This window comes from Chlamydotis macqueenii, chromosome 23 (assembly GCF_036417535.1).
Source record: "Chlamydotis macqueenii isolate bChlMac1 chromosome 23, bChlMac1.mat, whole genome shotgun sequence".
Taxonomy (NCBI): domain Eukaryota; kingdom Metazoa; phylum Chordata; class Aves; order Otidiformes; family Otididae; genus Chlamydotis; species Chlamydotis macqueenii.
This window is the reverse complement of record NC_141578.1, coordinates 7,159,880-7,177,957: the sequence shown is the minus strand read 5'-3', so window position 1 is coordinate 7,177,957 and position 18,078 is coordinate 7,159,880. Positions and strand designations below refer to the sequence as shown.

The window sequence follows — 18,078 nt, the reverse complement described above, 5'->3', positions numbered from 1 at the left end:
AATTCAACTCCCATACCATGTTTGTGTGTTTAGAAACAGTGTATTAATCGCACCTCAAATTATGCAGTAACTTTTTAATTTGCTGTGGAATGGGGACATAAAAATGGCGTGATGTCTGTGAGAATGTGACCATATCACTTAAATTGAGTTTGGCAGAAGTTACTTTGTCTTCTGGCTAGAAACCTTAAAATTCCTGCGTCAAATAAACTGCTTAAGCTATGTAAATGCAGGTCATCTTAGTTTCAGTGAATGTTAGTACACGTGACCTGAACTCTCTTGATTCTTTAGCTTTCTGCTGTGTTGATGAGTGAGGGTCATGAATACATGCTGGAGCAGAGAGAGGCTGAGTCCTGAAAAATATTCAGTTCATATTCTGGATTTAATAAAAATCTTGGTCTGAAACTTATATTTAATGCTAAATTAATAGTGTGTTTTAAAATAATGTTTTTGTCTGAGAACATTCTAGGGTTGTGTTATTTTTATAAGAATTGATGTATATGATTGCTATAAATTGGGTTTTCTTATTAAATATAATGTGTTGTCAGGTCAACATATGACAGGTGTGATATAAACAAGGACTGTTTATCAAAAAGGAAAAAAAAACTGAAAAAAAAAACCCTTGAAAGCGGTTAATTTTTCCAAAAATATGTATTTATATTCTGATAGATTTCAGTCTAATTGTGTCACTCACTTGACCTGTGATACTGAAACGAGAACACAGGTTTTGATATGTGGCTGTGCAGAAATACATACTCGGACCCCTGTATTTCTGAGGGAAGTGGATATTATGTACATGCAGTAACTACTGCTGGTGTTCTCAACGCATCAATGAAACCTGGCAAAGACTTGTTCCTTAGAGGACTGCAAGCGTGCCAAGTTTGAACTTAAAACGGAAGTTTGAGTTATTAAATTGCATGAGTGCTTGCAAATATTTCCTGAACTGCAAAGCTTTATCACCGTTGTAACAATGTAAACATCTGAAAGGATTTTGGATTTTCTTGTATTCAGTTAGTACTTTTGTGTTGGCAATCAACCCCAAACAAACCTGTGTGTTTGAAACCAGATGTCTAAAATGATCCTATTCACGCAACAGTAGTTAGGATTGTAGAAGGTTGATGACTTGATTGTCAGTGGATGCTGTGGTAGAATTTTAGGCTACTGCTAATTGATGTCTCGTAAGTATCAACAGAAAATCTAAGGCATTTCTTTAAAATTAATGTTCTTAAAGGAGCACAGCATCACGTATGTTGGCAGAGACTGGCAGATGTGTCTAGCTCAACCTCTTGCTCAAAACAGACCTGGTTAGAGGAGGTTCTCTAGGGCCTCGCCCGGTTGCATGGTCGCTGTCTGCCGGGATGGCAGCTTCACCACTTCTCTGAGCCTCTGTTGCAGTGTGTGACCATCCTTGTAAATACATGAAATATATATTGCATTGAAGCAAATTTTGCCTTGTTCCTGCTTGTGTGTTAATGCTTGCCCCTTACTGTGCACCTCTGTGAGGAGCCTGGCTCTGCCCCCCTGCCCTGTCAGGGAGTTGCAGACAGTGGTGAGGTCCCCCAGTGCAGGCTGAGGGGTCTCTGAGGTGTGGCCTCTCCTCACATGTTGTGTGCTTCAGCCCTGATCGTCTTGGTTGCCACCACTGGGCTTGTCCTGTGGTGAGGAGTCCCAGACTGGGCCCAGTACCCAGGCGTGGTCTCCCAGAGTGCGGAACAAAGGGAAGGATCGCTGCCCTGGCCCTGCTGCCTGTACCTGCTAGTGCAGCCCGGGATGCCTTGGCCTTTCTTGCTGAAGGGCGTGCTCTTGCCTCCTATTCGACTTCTTGTCTACAAGGTACTTTAAACATTGTATTTTAGGGTATTAAAGTGAGGTCAAAGTTACTGTTTTATACTCATGTTTTAGGGCTTTAGTGCTCTTGACTGTCATGAAGCAACAAAAGACTTGCTGAAGATTTTTGTTTTACAGACCAGAGCTTATGTTAAAGCAGTTGGATGTTATGAAAATATGAATTTTAGTGTGTAAATAGGGATATTTAGGAATACAAGTGTTTGGGTTCAATATTTGAATAAACTTTGAGAGATACTTTGAACAGGTAATTTTGTACTACCGGAAAGACTCCCTGCGTTAGCCCAGTGATGGATGGGGTCCTGTGGTGAACGGTGGTACTGAAGTACAAAGTGCTTTTTCTAGTGACTTATCACTTCCTCAGGTACATCGTGTGCATGCCACGCGCTCCCTCATTCAGATCGATGATCTCCCCCCCCCCCCAGCAATACCCTTTATTTTGTTACCAAAGGCTGTCTTGGAGTTAGACCTTCAGTGGCTTTACTTTCCATTATGGCTTTTTGTTCCCTGTAAGGTTGAAGAAGAGTTTGGTTAGGTGTTCATTTTCTGTTGACTGAAGGCAACAAGTGAGTGTATGAATCCTGAGGCATGGAAGCAGCTGTTTTGCTTTAGCTAGTGTAATGTTTGTAGTGACTAAGTTTCCATGGCTGGTTGTAAGGGTGTTCCCCTTCCCTTCCTCCCCACTTCCCCTTTCGCTAACCCCAGGGCTGCAGTGCTGGAGGCTCCCAGCCGACTTCTCGCTAGTGACTGTAAGCAAAAACTAGAAAACCAGACTGAAGGATGGTAGTATGTGGGTTTGGGTAGTAAGCAGGTTAATTACTGGCTCAGGACGCTTTGCTCTTCTACAGATGGTCTCTGAAACATCTGGTGGAATTCCAGAAGGGAATTTCTAGAAGTGTGAGTAGGGAGCAAGGAATAAGATTCAGAACACTCTGTGCAAAAGTAGTAGGTATGAGTTGAACACATACTGTATGACCGGGCAGCATGTGTCTTGCCTAGCAAAGCATGTACTGGGGCAGATCGGTTGATTTCATCTTATGTTAAAAGTGCCAAGATTCTTTCATATCAAGTTGGAGTGGGTATAGTAGCTGCATACTTCATGTAAGCTGTCGCTGGAGACAATTTCTCTGGTTTGATTCTACAAGACTGGAAGTATAGAGAATCAAGCCTTTCCCCTTCCATCTTTGTAGCTCTCAAGCATTTTTTAAATTTGGAAGAGTGTTTTAGTGTTGTCATGCTTAAGATGTCAGGCTGGAGAAATGAATTCTAAGCAGATTTTGCATACATTTCCTGTTTAAACTAGTTCACGATGAAGGCTTTCACAGTTATATTAACCTGTTGAAAAAAATAGCCTGTTTTGAGATGTGTGCAAATAGCCATCAGAGAAATGTCGTTACCTTTGGGAAATTTTAAACATAAATATGTGCAAGGTATTCTTATAGTTCAGAGTTACAGTTAAGAAAAATACTTTTGTTGCGGCTTTAGGTGTTAGTTGGCAACAGTAAATTAAAAGCATCTTCTATTTGAAATCTTAATTTCTTTGAAGTGTTTAATTGTCATGTGCTGCTGGGTTATGTTGCAGATTTTTTAGCAGTCTTTCTGGTTTTTATGAAAACAAAATTACTTTTTCTCCTCAATTTACTGCAGTTTTGTGCATCCTGATGTCCTTTGTCTGTGGTCCGGTTTAGTGTGCTTTATCTAAACCATAAGCAGTTAAAAGGATTACGTAGATAGTACTCTCATTAGTATTCTTAATAAAGTCTTTGACAAATAAGAGTGTCTAATGTGTAATGTGAGGGAGATGTGACTTCTAGCAGTTAGGTAACTAATGGTTTAACACCTGTTGCGTAGTAAAATTTGTGCTGCTCACTGCTCTTTGCTGTGACAGAACTCTTCACCTGAGGTATTCTGTGCTCTGCTTCGGTTGGGAGTGCAGGTGATAACTTTGGCAGAAGTTGCCAGGAGAGCTGAAGCCATACCAAGATGTTCTTGCTGTACGGCTTTTCCTTGCTGTCGCAGTCGTGATCTGCAGCCCTCTTTGGAGAGACGTGGGCTCCCGTGCTGGGCAGGGGCAGTGACTGTTCTGGGGATAGGGGCAGTGTTCCTGTTTCCATCCGCCCTGGCTCTGTCTCGAGTCCCCTCAGTGTGCTGGAGAGAATGGGGTGTGGAGTGGGTCAGGCAGCTTCCCAGGGCTGTTTCCTGCTGTGCTTCCTACAGATTCATCCCCAACCACGTTCCTGTGGGGACGTGCTGCTGTCAGTTCTCCTTCGTGATTTCTTCAGCTCAGAGTCAAGTCTCAGGTGAAGTGCTCTTTCGGGCCATGTCAGGAGAGTCCTCAGGAGCACGTCACAAGGAATCTGGGAGTTTTTCTCCCTCTGTTGCAGGCTTTGGAAACTCTGGTAGGGAGGAATGATGTGAGAAGATGGCAAGTGAAACCTGTCTCCCTGTGAGTGGGGTTGACAGTGCAAGGCAGGCTTTTCCTTTTGGTGACTCTCAAACCAGATTTCCAGGTAAGAAATTATTCCTGCTTCTCACTTACATCAGCCTTAGGAGGGGTAAAAGGAGAGAAACAAAACTCAGTTTAAGCTACGTGTTGTATGTAGCAGTGGATGGGGAGCAGTAAACATGTATGATTAGAAATATTTTTGCTGTTCTGGAGAAGTGTGTGGCAAAGAGTAGATCTGCTTTGAACTGCGCAATTAATTGGGAATAGGATGTAGTTCACTGTGCTACTGGAAATGGCAGGGAAGGGAGAATTTGGTACAAATGGTTGTGTGTATCAAGTTCTGTAGGTAACAAGTTTTTATGCTTGTGGTTGTTACAGGTCTTGTACATCATAGGGAGGTTTGTCATATAAACAAGGAGAAAAAAATTGTGACGTCAGTCCTTTTAAATGCAGTGTAAGAAGCTTGGAAGCCCACTCTGGTTATCTGCAGCTCTTGTAAAATAGTTCATCGTTTTCTGTGGCCTTTTAGGTCCAGAGGCTGATTGTTCTGGGCTTTCTTCATGAAAGTACTGGTAGTCACAGGAGCATCTGTGGATGGCTGGTGATATTTGTGCGGTGCTTTTTCTTTTTCTTTTTTTTTTTTTTTTTTTTGGCAGCTGAAGTATAAGTGTGTTCCTGCAGTTAATGCTGATGACAGCATTTTGATGATAGGGTATTGTAAGTCAGAAAGGAACTGCCATTCAGAACATTTTAGACCCTCAGTGCCAAATTCCACGTGATACAGTCAATACTATTTCTTCTAATATTTTTACCAGGGAAGAAGCATTTCTCTTTTATGGTTAGATGAAGTTGAGCTACGTGGGATTTGAAATGTGAAGTCTGAAAGAAACTTCCTGATTCTCAGCTCTTCACTTCAGTGCTGCTGTTAACCCAAGGAGTGTTGATTTCTGGCTTCAAAGTAATGTGAAGCCGTGGTTGAGAATGTAGAGCCCGGGCATTTGTTTTGTTTGTTTGTTTTTAATGGTATTAAGCTTCTAATTTAAATTGATGAAGTAAAACAATGTAATTCAGCAGAATTTACTAGGATGATATTTTTACTTAATTTTCTTAGGTAAGAATTTTTTGGACTGAAACTGGCAGTGAAACTTTGTTTTTCTAGTAGGTTATATAAACATTTGAGCCTTGCTTTGCCCTAGAATACATTCTCATTAAATTTTTACTGTAAACTTGGTTAGCTTGCAAATTATCTTATGTTTGGACAGGTAAGCATTTCTTTATTTTTTTTCTTCTATGTAAATGCTATTTCAATGTGATTTTTCTTTTTTCTACTTTTCCCTCTCCCTCACAAAATGAGCCACACCTCTGTCTTTTCAGTAATGCGGTTTGGTTTCTAGTACAAATCATGCTGCATTCATTTGTGTTGTGTTCGATTGAAAGACAGAGGCATGAGTACAAGATGTGTAGTAGTTCCTATAATATTGGAAAGATACTGTTGGAAATAATGAACACTGCGATGCGGAAGTGTAATATGGTGAATGAGAATTGCAAGGCCTTGTCATAGGATTGTCACCTGTTGAGATATGTGCAGAGCACTGGTGGCACCGTGTGTGCGAAGTGTAGTTGAATATGGAGGTGCAAAGAGGGGGCGTTTGACTGTGAGAGCAGTGTTTGTGGACTGCCCGATCCCTGTGTCCTCTTGGACAGAAGGTGGAATTACCCACCGTCAGGATCTAGCCTGTCAACGGACAGTTGTATCACTCTTTGGACATCAAAAGGCTTGATTTTCTTCAAGCTTTCAGTGATCTGTCTAGCTTAAAACCAGAACCAGACCTGTCTTACAGGAAGTGATTTGCATCTGTGGAATTTGACTTTGCGTTGTGTAAAGATTATAGATCTTGGGCTTCTGGTGTTTTTTTTTTTTCCTGTAATATTTTGTGTGATTTACCCAAGACAGCACTAAAAATCAGGTTTAGCTGTGATCTGTTTAAGCTGGAATAGTTTTAATGGTAAATGTTTCAAATTTTTGTTCTGTAAGTATACACATCAGCTGATAGGTGACTTTCACGTAGTATTCCCTAAAAAAAAAATTGTCTTTCAGTAGTAAGAAAATCTCAGGGTTCTGCCTATGGGGGAGACTTCATTGTGAAAACTCTCGTACATGTAGGTACTGAAATACAGGTTATTTTTCACATCCTACTCTTGAAGCATGTTTGGCTTGTTGAAACAGGGAATTTTTGGTTGGATTATTGTTGTTGCTCTGCAGTGAATCTTCTGTGTTCTGAAGCCATGGTTAATTTAGCACTTGAAAAAATTAATGCTAATTTACTACTAATGAAATTAGTCTCTCTGAAATAAGTCCTACTATTCTAACTGAATATCCACAAAGGAGTTGAGCATCATTTAATTACACTTACTTTTCAAAGTTGTTTCAGATGTCCCAGTGTATAGAAATACCCAATTGCTTTGAAAGCTTCTTCCAGAAAATGCTGTTTACGATAAAATTGCATGGGAACATGGTTTAAGACTAGATGACACTTCAGGGAAGAAAGTGTGAACCACTAGCTTCGTGGTAAATAAGTTTAGAAACCTTTGATGTAAGTTTTTCATAGAACATCTTTAAATGTCAATTTGGTTCATGTAGTAACTTCTTCACAGCACCACTGAGGACTCAAAACTGTAATTTAGCAATTACAGAGGGAAGCAAAGCAGGATACTGGAGCTAGTCCAACTTACACCCAGTGTTAAAGCTGTGTGTGTACGTTTACACGTATATGTGCAAAGTGTTGTGAGTGCTGCAGAAAGGTGGGTGTAGTTGACGTGAGAGGATCTCTTGCTATCAACTCATCTGGTTTTTGGTATTAGCTTTCCCTGCGGAACGCTATTTGAAAAAACCCTGAAAGTTTTATATTACTGCATCTGCCTCCCTGACCTCATGGGAATAGGTTGTGTTGGAACACATCCTCTGTTGTATCTAGGAGAATATTGTGACACACCAGTACTTTGACGTTTTCATGAACATCGCTAAGGTCACACCTGGCTGTCCAGACACACCTCTCTTAATGCTTGTCTTGAGACAGACTGGACAATAGGTGCTTATAAAACGTAATTAAGAGGTGTCTTGAGTTTAACAAACTAAAATGAGCAGGGAAAAAAGACAATATTTACTTGGATAAAAATATGTATTTTTGGGGGGAAAAACTGACTGTGATGTACAAATCATCACAACTTCATTCTAGGTAAGGAGTCCTTTTCTGGAGAGATGTGTATGTGGTTTGTGGGGTTTTTTGTGTTTTGCTGTTAGAGTGGTTTTTTTTGGGGGAAACATGCTACATATGGGAAACAGCTGTTTTTTAAGGGTAATGTCAACTGTGGAATCCGTCCATTTACCCAAGTGAAATGAGCAGTCTGAGGACTTTTGTGTTTGTTCTTGTATCTTTTGAATCTAGGCATGTTGATTTTGATGTTATTTTTCTTAAAACTGGGAAACTTCGTCTGTTTTGCAGTTGGTGTAATCAGATGTCCGGTATGCCGCCAAGAATGCAGACAGATAGATCTGGTGGATAACTACTTTGTAAAAGACACGTCAGAAACACCCAGCAGCTCCGATGAGAAGTCAGAACAGGTATGGCACTTTCCTGCTTGCTGGAATTCACATGCCATTTTTGTTTATGTACATGTTAATGCTTTCCAGGAAAGTCATGGTAACTGACTGTTTTCCTTTGCAGGTGTGTACGAGTTGTGAAGATAATGCTAGTGCTGTTGGGTTTTGTGTAGAGTGTGGGGAATGGTTGTGCAAGACTTGCATAGAGGCTCATCAGCGAGTAAAATTTACTAAAGACCATATGATCAGAAAAAAAGAGGATGTATCTTCAGGTGAGTGTTTGGGTATTTTCTCTTTAGCACGTGTAAAACGAGAGGGAGGCTTGTTTAGGTAACAACTAGCTTTATGACTTCCCTCAAAGATTTGGGAAAAGTTTAGTAAAAAGTAACCAGTGCAAAATTGGTAGCTCTAAAAATAGAGGAAAAACTAAATTTTAAACTAAAATGGGTTATTTGCTAACACTTTGTACAGTTTGATATCCAGTGTAAAAAATACCTGAAGTACAGAAGAAACCCAATGAGGCTGCAGTCTTTGGAAAGGATTTAGATCAGTTCTTAATAATCCTTTTATTTAGTAGAATAACTAACTAAATGGAGGAGTTGAAATCTGGAGAGCGCTGACGTATTGATAACCTAATCTATTGGTCAAAGAAATTAAATTAAACATTTTGCTGTATTGGTTATAAGGAGTAATTATAGTTTTCCCAGTAGAGAGGTATATGCAGATAAGCTTGTAGTCATATTCAGTATGGTGTTACTGTTGTATTGATGTTGCTGAGTAAATGTGGAATTTGAATTTATTTTAGGTTTACTGTCTTTCAGTAGCAAAATTTTAGCAAAATCTAATGTGCAAAGTTTTAGACATGCAGCTGTATTAGAAGTTAATTCTTAAACTATTGTTTGACTGTATATTGTTTGTAACCTACTGAGGTATTGAGGAAGACATTCTCAAAGCAGATAAAAGGTAACTGGAGTTTAGCTTAGATGACTTTATTTGCAAATGGGATAAAAGGTCTGATTTAAAGACCTGTATGTTCTACACAATCTGGAGGTACGTAAATGGAAATTTCACGCACAGGGTAACACTAGGTGTGCTCTTTAATCACAACAACTCAGAGCTGGGCCACCACCACAGTGAGTGACAAAATCCATGGCATACACGACCTTCTTATATACTATTTCTTTATGATTACATAAGGTTTAAAAATTCACAGAAGTTTCCACGTGGCCTTTTCAGTTCTTAGAACTCATCAGTCTTAATGTCCACAGAATTTCACATTCTCAGCACAACTACTTCTTCTCTCATGCTCCTGCTCTGCTTCAAAGAAGTTATCCTCAGGTCATCGTGTCTCATGATCTTCCTCTTTGAAGGCTTGTGGTCTAGAAAGCTTATAATACACTTACTCAAGCAAAAATCAGTTGATTGATTTCCTATTCATTAACACTGCAAACACACCTGTAAAGGTTAGTGTATCAACTATTGTCTTTCTGTTCATCTGCTGATTAGCTTTGACCAGTGTTGTGACAGCCTTGGTAAGGGCTGTACAGGGGATGTAGCTCAGAACCTGTGTTCCGAACTCGGTAGCAGCAACAGTATGGCAATGGGCTTTAACATTCCCTCCTTTTGTTTTAACTGCAAACCTGCACTTACTTATATTTCCATGGACTTGCAATTTTACAGCCCAGCTGAGAACAACAAGAAATACAGCATTGAGTTATAACAATAGCACACACAATTGTAATGATTACAACTACTGGGATTACAAGAATCTTTTTAACATCTTGGTAAATTGGGAATCCACGATGTTAACCATGAGAGAGTTTCCTGGAGTCCCCAGGAGGTCTCATAATACTTTGAATCCAGCTACCTTGATGCCCTTACGAACAGATGGAACGGAAGACAGATAGGAATGTCTGAAAGTACTTCAGACTGTCAGCAAACTGCGAGATGAATTGACAGACCAACCTGATCGTATTGAGGAAGAGAGATCTTGACATTTTACTCGCTCTCTACGTTTAAAATACATTAAGATATTTCTGATTGTTTCGTTGTGCCATTTCAAAGGAGTAATACTGCTTTGCTTTCTGCCAACTCGTCAAAATCATATTAGTTTAAAGAGTTTGCTGTTGAGCTTAGTTCTTTTAGACAACAGTCTTACTTCACTTTATCAAATAAACTTAATTTCTGGAGAGGTTTCTCTGTATGTTTTAATGGGTATTGTTTAATAAGAAATAGCTATTTAAGTTTACATGTGTTAATCCTAGTAGATGAGAAACTCTTAAGGTGAAATCAAATTACAGGGCCCTACAAAGAATTACTGTTTTTCATTAGGAGTGCTGTATTGTCACTGTCAAGGTGATACTATAGCTCTGCTTCCCCTTCAGTAACCTGAGTGGGGAGATGCTGAAAAATGGCTATTGCAATAAAGTACACTTTCTGTCAGAGATGTAGGTTGGTGTTTATGAAGGTGGAAGCTCAACCTGTAGTCAGTATGCTAGCATGAGGCAGGAGTGTAGCTTTCCTTTGCTTGACGTGCAGCGAGCTTTAGTAACTCTCTTGATTGTGGGGAATGACTGTTCATTATTTTCTCAGAGGAGCTTGTTGCCTTCTTTCTTGTTCAACTTTAAGATATGCTCTGGAGACTTTAAGTTTCTATTAATGAGTGTCAGCTGTAGATTCCTGAGCTCTCTTTCTTTACAATAACTTGCATGATATAACAAGCTTCAGAAATGTTGGAGACTGACGAAAACATTCATGTTTTAAACCTTATCTGCTGTATCTTCCAAAGGCTGCTTTCCTCTGTGCTAAGCTCAAAATATCTTTAGAAGACCATGCAGTACTTTTTAGGAAACTGGGAACTATTTTTTGACGTTATCTGATATATGCTTAAGTGGAAAGTTAAGCAGTTTAGCTGGGGTTTAAGTAATAACACGGGCAATGTTTGCTTTGCATTTACCACTTCAGTTGCATATGACTTAATGAAGTTTATAAAGGTTTTGAAGTGATAATTTAGAAAGCCTATGGTATTTGACAGTGTAAAAGTTTTCAAGGTTTGATTTATCCTTCAGTGTGTTAGAGGTGAAATTGCCTGCAATTTAATCTTTAAACACGTGTACACGATCCTGGTGTGTGTGTGCGGTTTTTACATTCTTACAGATGCCAGTGTCTTTAGAGTGTTTGTGATAGGAGAGGAATTCCTCCTTCTCTTTGAGTACAGTAAAGCGGAAACAGCTATAAACCACTGGCACTGTAAATATTTCAATGAGAATGTATTCACGGTGACTTCAGAGTGAGAACAGGTCTGTAGTTGTCTGTCCAAATTCTCGGTTGTTACTTAGCTTGGAAGTTAGTAGTTTTGCTCTTCAGATTGTCTAAATTTTATTTTAAAATGCAAAAATGGTTTATTTTTAAAAACAGAGGCCGTGGGAGCATCTGGTCAACGTCCTGTTTTCTGTCCTGTCCACAAACAAGAGCAATTAAAACTTTTCTGTGAAACATGTGACAGGCTGACATGCAGAGACTGTCAGTTACTGGAACACAAAGAACACAGGTACAAATATTACCATGTCTTAATTCCTGTGGTGCACTTTCTCAGAGGATGAAATGGATTGGTTGAAAACAGTTGTGTCATTGAATACTGTTGTATTTACTTTATTGGACTGAAATGATCCTTTGCAAAGGAGAACATGTGGAGTGCTGAAAATGTTAAGTAATCAGTTGGTTGAACTTTGTCTAGCATCTTAAGAGCAGATTCAAAACAACATGGTCTGAGGTGATTTGGTATGATTAAGGTGTTAACTTGCCTGTTTACCAGTGCTGTCACTCTGTTCAGGACTTGAATAGAAACTACTACAGCCCTGAACACCTGGTCCTGTAAAGAAGCAAAAGGGATGTAGTGAGTCTTGGATTGGGTAGTTTTTTGAAATGGCATATTTTATTATGCAACAGTCTTTCAATTTAAGGTAATTTTGTAAAGGAAGAGATAAATTTTGCCTCATAGATTAATATATTTTCCTACTACAGAGGGAAAAATTGTTTAGTTTTAGTTGGTTGAAAGTTGCCTCATTCCAAGTAAAAAGACATAATGGGTTTTGTTTCCGGAGCTTGCTTTTCTCTTGGCTGCTAGGAAAAAGTTGGAACCTCTTAAAATATGTTAAAACTTCCTACTCTTTAGCAGCTCTGTCTGTAGTTGTCTGAATGTTTGAAAAAGTATTTTGCAATGTTATAATAGAGAATCCAGAGATAAATATATATTTTTCAGCCACTACAGCACTGCTTTTCCTACTCGGTCTACAAGTAACACTTCTCTCTCTCTGCAAAGGAGTTTGACAGTATGTTGCAGTATTGAATTTAGTGTTTTTTTTCCAGAGTAATGGTTAATCTCATAGACTGCTACAGCAACCTCATGGAGAGCTTTTACTTTTGAAATTCGCGCTATTAACGTGTTAACAACCTTGAATATTCCTGCTCTGTTCTTTCACAGGCTTGATCATAAATATCCTGAAAGACACACTGTCCAGAAAGTGTGATCTCCTAGCATGTGTTAACTAACTTTTTCGAACTGCTTTCTTTGCATCTGTTTTGCACATGACACTAACTGATTAACAGATATCTCTTGTTCTACTTATCTGTTCCCTTTACTTTGCTATTAACCTGCTTTGTTGCAGAATATTCTTTAATATTTGTTCTGCCTGCAGATGTGAATTACAGATGGCTAGGGTGACTACTTTGTCTGCCATGAAGTACAACTTAGATTTTTATGATGCTCAGTAAATCACTAAAGGAAGATCATGCCAAGTGGAAACAAAAATTGATTTTAATCTCCTGTTTACTTCTTACCTGATACCTTAATAGCTTACACCAATGGAGGGTGAAGCACCATTTCAGTAGCAACATGGTCCAGTGTTCAGTTTAGAATTTCAAGTAAAAGAATTATTGGTGTGCGGTTCCTCTAGTTTAGGTAGTTTTCAGTCGACACACTTTGGAGGCTAGAAGTACAAGACAATAATAAAAAAAAACCCAAACACTCTTTTGGCTGTAGGACGAGCTACAGTAAAATTTTAGCAGTAGTAGGTAAGTGTAGATTTTTTTTTTTTCTTCCTTAAAGGGGAAATTTGATTTTTCAACTCAGTGAAAATAGTTTTAGAAAATCTGCAGATCTCCAGACATTTAAATTTTGTGGCCTTTGCTCTTCAGTAGTGCTACTTTTTTGCATTACAGTACCTAAAATCTTGTGATGCTGTCTGTCTGCAAGAACTTGAGACTGTCCTTAGAAAAAGCAACATTCTAAAATTGAGACTAAGGAATCTAAACTTGTAGTTGAAACTTGTCTGTTACTGGTACAAACTGAATGAAGAGGAGCAGAGCCATTTCTTTTGAGTGGTGTTCTCTTTGCCTAGGTCTCTGTTATCATATTTGTGAGTAATTTGAATCAAGAAACAGCGTTATGGTAAATGCGATCATACGTCTAAACAGTCTTGTCCTGTTAGATTAGGTTGTAGTGTACCCCTAGATTTTGGCAAAAGATGAAGCTACTTTCTTTTCACTTGTGGTTGGAAGACAGTATAGGTTACTTCTAATGCAGCTTATAAGATGGTTGACTTTAATTGTGGGAGTTTTCAGCCAATTTGAATGTTGAGATTTAGCATAGTGAGGAAGGGAAGACATTCTGGGAACTGAAGTTTTCCCTACTGGTAACAAATTGTATTTCAGAAGCATAAAGTTTACGTACTGCAAAGTCAAGAAGTGGCAAGTGACTGATAGGAATCTTGGATTTTGGGAGGAATCTGTTGATGGTTGAGCAGTTGATCAGAAAAAATGAAAACTTAGAGCTACTTAATTCCCCTTGTCATTTTCAACATCGGTGTTTTACTTCTGTTGCATTGTTAATTCCTCTTATGAGGTGTAGTATGTTTAGGAAAATGCAATAATTTCATTCTTTTCCTTTGAAGTAGATACTTTTGCCGTCTTTTCACATGAAGTAATGGAAGGTGCCTTTGATACAGTAGCTGTTTGGTTGAAGGACTTTCTTCACTTGGAAGTACCTAAAAAAAAAAAAAATTAAAATAGGAATATTTTCTTTCAGATTAAACTAATTCAGTTAAATATGAGCAGTATAATCTCAGCTGACAAACTGTTTCTCAGGGATCTTTTTCTTTAAAAAAATCATTTAATGTGTTTAAGCTGTTAGTGCATTTTCCTCATCTAACATTAATAAAATGATTTGTCAAACTCTCAGAAGTTTCTGATATCTCCTTTAGCTGGTGTTCCATGGCTCGCTGTCTTGTGAAATGATACAGTGCATTGTCTCCCTGTGTAGTTGGAAATAATAAGTGACCCACAGAGGTTCAGTCTTCCGGACACTTACAAGCGATTTTATCAGTACTGAAACATATTGCACAGTGATCGACACACACATAGTTTGATTTTTCTGTATGTTTTCTTGTATTTTTTCAATATTTTACGGCTTTACATCTAAACTGGGAACTCTTAGTTTCAGCATGTTGCTCCTTGGTAATTGTTATCTTCTTCTGTGTGTTCAAAAGGTATCAGTTTCTGGAAGAAGCTTTTCAGAACCAGAAGGGTGCAATTGAGAATCTGTTGGCAAAACTTCTTGAGAAGAAGAATTATGTAAATTTTGCAGCTACCCAAGTTCAGAATAGGTAAGTACCTCAAAAGGATTAACTATTACATTATCTTTTTAGTGGATCACAGTAAAATGAATGATGGGACTAGAATAATACATCTTAGTTGATTCTGTATCTTTAGCGATATTGGACTTAATTACATTTCTGAATGTTTTTTTTTCCCTACAGTACTGTGCATCTGTAGGACATTGTTACAAGAAACAAGTGTCAAAGATAATGTCTTTTATGTCAACGTTGAGTAGAACCAAAGACATGACACATTTGTTACACTTGGGCTGGGAATGAAAAAGGCAAAGCAAATCTGTCTTATGGTTTCTCTTAAGTTCTGCTCTAGGTGACAGAAGTGTTGGCTGTAGAGACAAACTGTTTTTTCTTGAAATACTTCTATTTTTCATGAGAGTGCCTCTTTGATAACAGTGTAACAAAAACTTATTTTCAAATTGAATAGTAAATCATGTGGTGTGGGGGTTTTTTTGGTTGGTTTTTTTGGGGATTTTTTTTTTTTGTTGTTTGTTTTTCTTTTTTAATTAGGCAGGCAAAACTTAGTGTAATTACCTGAAAGGAAGACAAATTTTTCCTTAGGTAGTTTAACTTAAAAATTCCAGGGTTAGCTTTAATTCAATGTCATAGAGAATGACGAATATTGAGACAGAGAGAGCACATGATTACTGCTGGCTTTTCACCCATTTGTGATGGTGTGGTGTGCTGGAAGTTAGGGAGCTCTACTGTGATTCTCAGTAGTTTTGTGAGCCTTCTGCAGCTCTTAAGTCATTTGCAAAATGACAGGTCATCTGGACATGGGAAGTACAAGGGTAGAAGGAAGTGTACCAAAGATATAAGGAGAAGTTCTGGTGCAAGTTTTTAACTCCTAGTGGTACCATGTACATTTGAAAAAAAAAAAAAGTTTTAAGGGAAGGAGAAGATACAACATGAAGCGGCAAATGTGTGAAGATGGAAGCAATGAAAATGGAAATCTTTGTGGTGGTTTGGCACGGAACTCTTTGAAGGGACCCGAAAGAGGACACAGTCATGAAGCAGGAGGACAAGCTGTAGAATTGTTCATGCCTTAAAAAGAGGCAGAAACCTAGTTACATGGGAAAGAATTAAACTGAAAGCTTAAGAAATGTTACGAAACGTTCTCTAATAGGAGTTCAAGGCCCATAATGGGTGGTACATATATGAATAACACATTGTAATGTTTTCTTGCCTAAGAGTTTCAGGCTTCACTGAAAATTCAGTGAATTTCTGCAGCATGTACTGGTTTGTGTGAAGATCATGAGCCAAAAGGGTAGCGCAAGTGAGGCACTAGTTTACTTTGATATACCGTTCAGTTACTGTGATGAAGTGTAGGACAGAAAATCCATGATCATAAAAACTTCAGGAAATGCAAAAAGTATTACAATAATATTATCAGTGTTAGCAGATGGTATGAAATTGCCATCATATTGATCTTGAAAGAGTGTTGAAGGAATAGCTGCCTACTGGCATAACTGTTAGGTGCCAAAGCCAAGGGTGGGCGCCTGCTGATCGGTGAAGGGTTGGTTGAATGTTTTGTGGAGTAGAAGACCAGGTTGTGCTGTCACGAAAAAGCGCATGTGTCCAAGGTGCCTTAAAGGGCATTTGATAACAACAATGAAGGTCATAGTCGAACAAATGAATATTGGTCTTGTGATTGTATCAGAATGGATGACATCACAAGTTCAGATGCTTGATCTAGCAGTGAAGAAGCCCTTTAAAAAAGGACAGTTTGTCTTTACACTTACACTGGCTCATGGCAAAGTATTGTCTCTGACTCCTACAAGTGAAGTAAATCCTGTTGCAGCACTATGTTGTCATTAGATTAAGGCAAAATAGGATCAAATAAATGCACTGTTTGCAGTGGAGTTTGAGAAATGCTATATTTCAAATTCTGTGGACAGAGCTCAAGACGATTTGCTTGAGTCTGAAGAAGTTAAGACTCTAAAACCGAGGAAGAATGACAATGATGGAAATGAAGAAGAGGTATGAGGTATAAACAACTGAAAGGCAGTAGTAGTAAAGCACAAGACAATGATGTAGACTAATGCCAGGCAACATTATTAGTGAAATATTTCTCTCCTTGTTGTGTATTGGTTACAGGTATGTAATAATAACCTTTTTGTTACAAGCTTTTTTTGGGGGAGATGGAGGGGCCCATCTGAAATTCAGGTTGACTTCCTTTCTGGTTTATATACAATAGCATAAAAGTTTGAGGCATTGTATATAAATTCTTCTTGGTGAAAGAGACATGATATGGAGATAAATATATTTGTGTATATACACACGTGTGGACTTGGCTGGGTATGTCTCTGTACGTGTGTATGTAAACATATAAATAAAGTGTGTAAACCACAAGGACTGTTTCATATTGTTTTAAGTAAAGCACAGGTTGTTAATTGAGATCTTGACTGCAGACTGTTTAAATCTTTTTCAAAAACTTAAACTTTAGATGGCTCTTTTGAAAATGTTGATCAATGATGATTTGTCTGTTAGAAATCAATCAAGCTATAAATTTTGCACCTATTGGAACATCTTCAATACAGAAATTGCTCCTTCACTCTTCAAGGGTGGGAAGATGCCTTATATTTGGCTGCATAGTATAAAGTGATTGCGTAACAATACATTTGTCTTTTTTTTTTTTTAGGATAAAAGAAGTAAATGAAACTAACAAACGAGTAGAACAGGAAATCAAAGTGGCTATATTCACCCTCATCAATGAAATCAATAAAAAGGGAAAATCTCTCTTACAGCATCTAGAGGTACAGTTAAGAGAAAAAATAATAGTAGTGTTCACTGTTTCCAGTCCCCTGTTGAGAACTCGCATCTCATGTTTGAAAAGTTTGTTTGGTGTGACTGCAGGTGTTGCGATGCTAATATTGGCTATGAACAGTGTGTTGGAGGTAAATCTGTTGTTTATCCTTCGACTAGCTAGAGCTTGTGGCTCCTTTAGTTTTATGTTTATGCCTCTCATTCATTCAGAATCAGGCTCATCATAAAGGACTGTCTGAAAAATCTTTCCATATTCCGTTTGCCATATTTCTATGTTATAACATAATTCTAAGGTGTGTATAATCTAGGTTTTTTCCTCAGACAGCTTTGTAAGGTTCATGTAAATATATTAGCACTGTTATGGTTGGCTTGCCTCTTTTTGTCTTCTGATACCTTGTCTAGAAATTTTTCTTCGGAGTGTGAACTCTTGGAGACAGCCCTGTATACTTTGTATTGAGCACATAATGAAGTGATGCAATGTATTTGATGCAACTTGACGTGGTTCTTTGCTCTGTTCATTGTGCTAGGTTGTTAAAATCAGTTTCCCTCCTTTTGCTTGCGTTGGGTGGTGGCACCAGGGGAAAGGAGCAGGGAGGTGAACAGGCTGGTATTTATTTTCACTCCTAGTGTCATGTTGACTGCTTTGCTTCTAAGATAGTGGTGGTCCTAATGGCAGTTGTTCTATTTGTGTCTATAGTAATTTTCATAACAGGATTTTAACAAATCCTGGCGCTTTAAGTACACCTAGGTTTTAA

The 18,078-nt window shown here is 38.4% G+C and overlaps 1 protein-coding gene across 5 annotated transcripts in view; it reads left to right on the top strand.

Moving 5' to 3' along the window:
- TRIM33 (tripartite motif containing 33) overlaps positions 1-18,078 on the top strand; it is a 41,627-nt gene that overhangs the window by 3,366 nt on the left and 20,183 nt on the right. For all 5 annotated transcript variants that reach the window (XR_015260955.1, XR_015260954.1, XR_015260952.1 and 2 more), the window contains exons 2-6: positions 7,792-7,910; positions 8,014-8,161; positions 11,307-11,439; positions 14,435-14,551; positions 17,199-17,313. Coding sequence is in view for 1 of the 5 variants with exons in the window: in XM_086765358.1 (XP_086621484.1) it covers positions 7,792-7,910; positions 8,014-8,161; positions 11,307-11,439; positions 14,435-14,551; positions 17,199-17,313 (632 nt within the window). In the remaining 4 variants the exon portion in view is untranslated. The remainder of the gene's footprint in view (positions 1-7,791; positions 7,911-8,013; positions 8,162-11,306; positions 11,440-14,434; positions 14,552-17,198; positions 17,314-18,078) is intronic.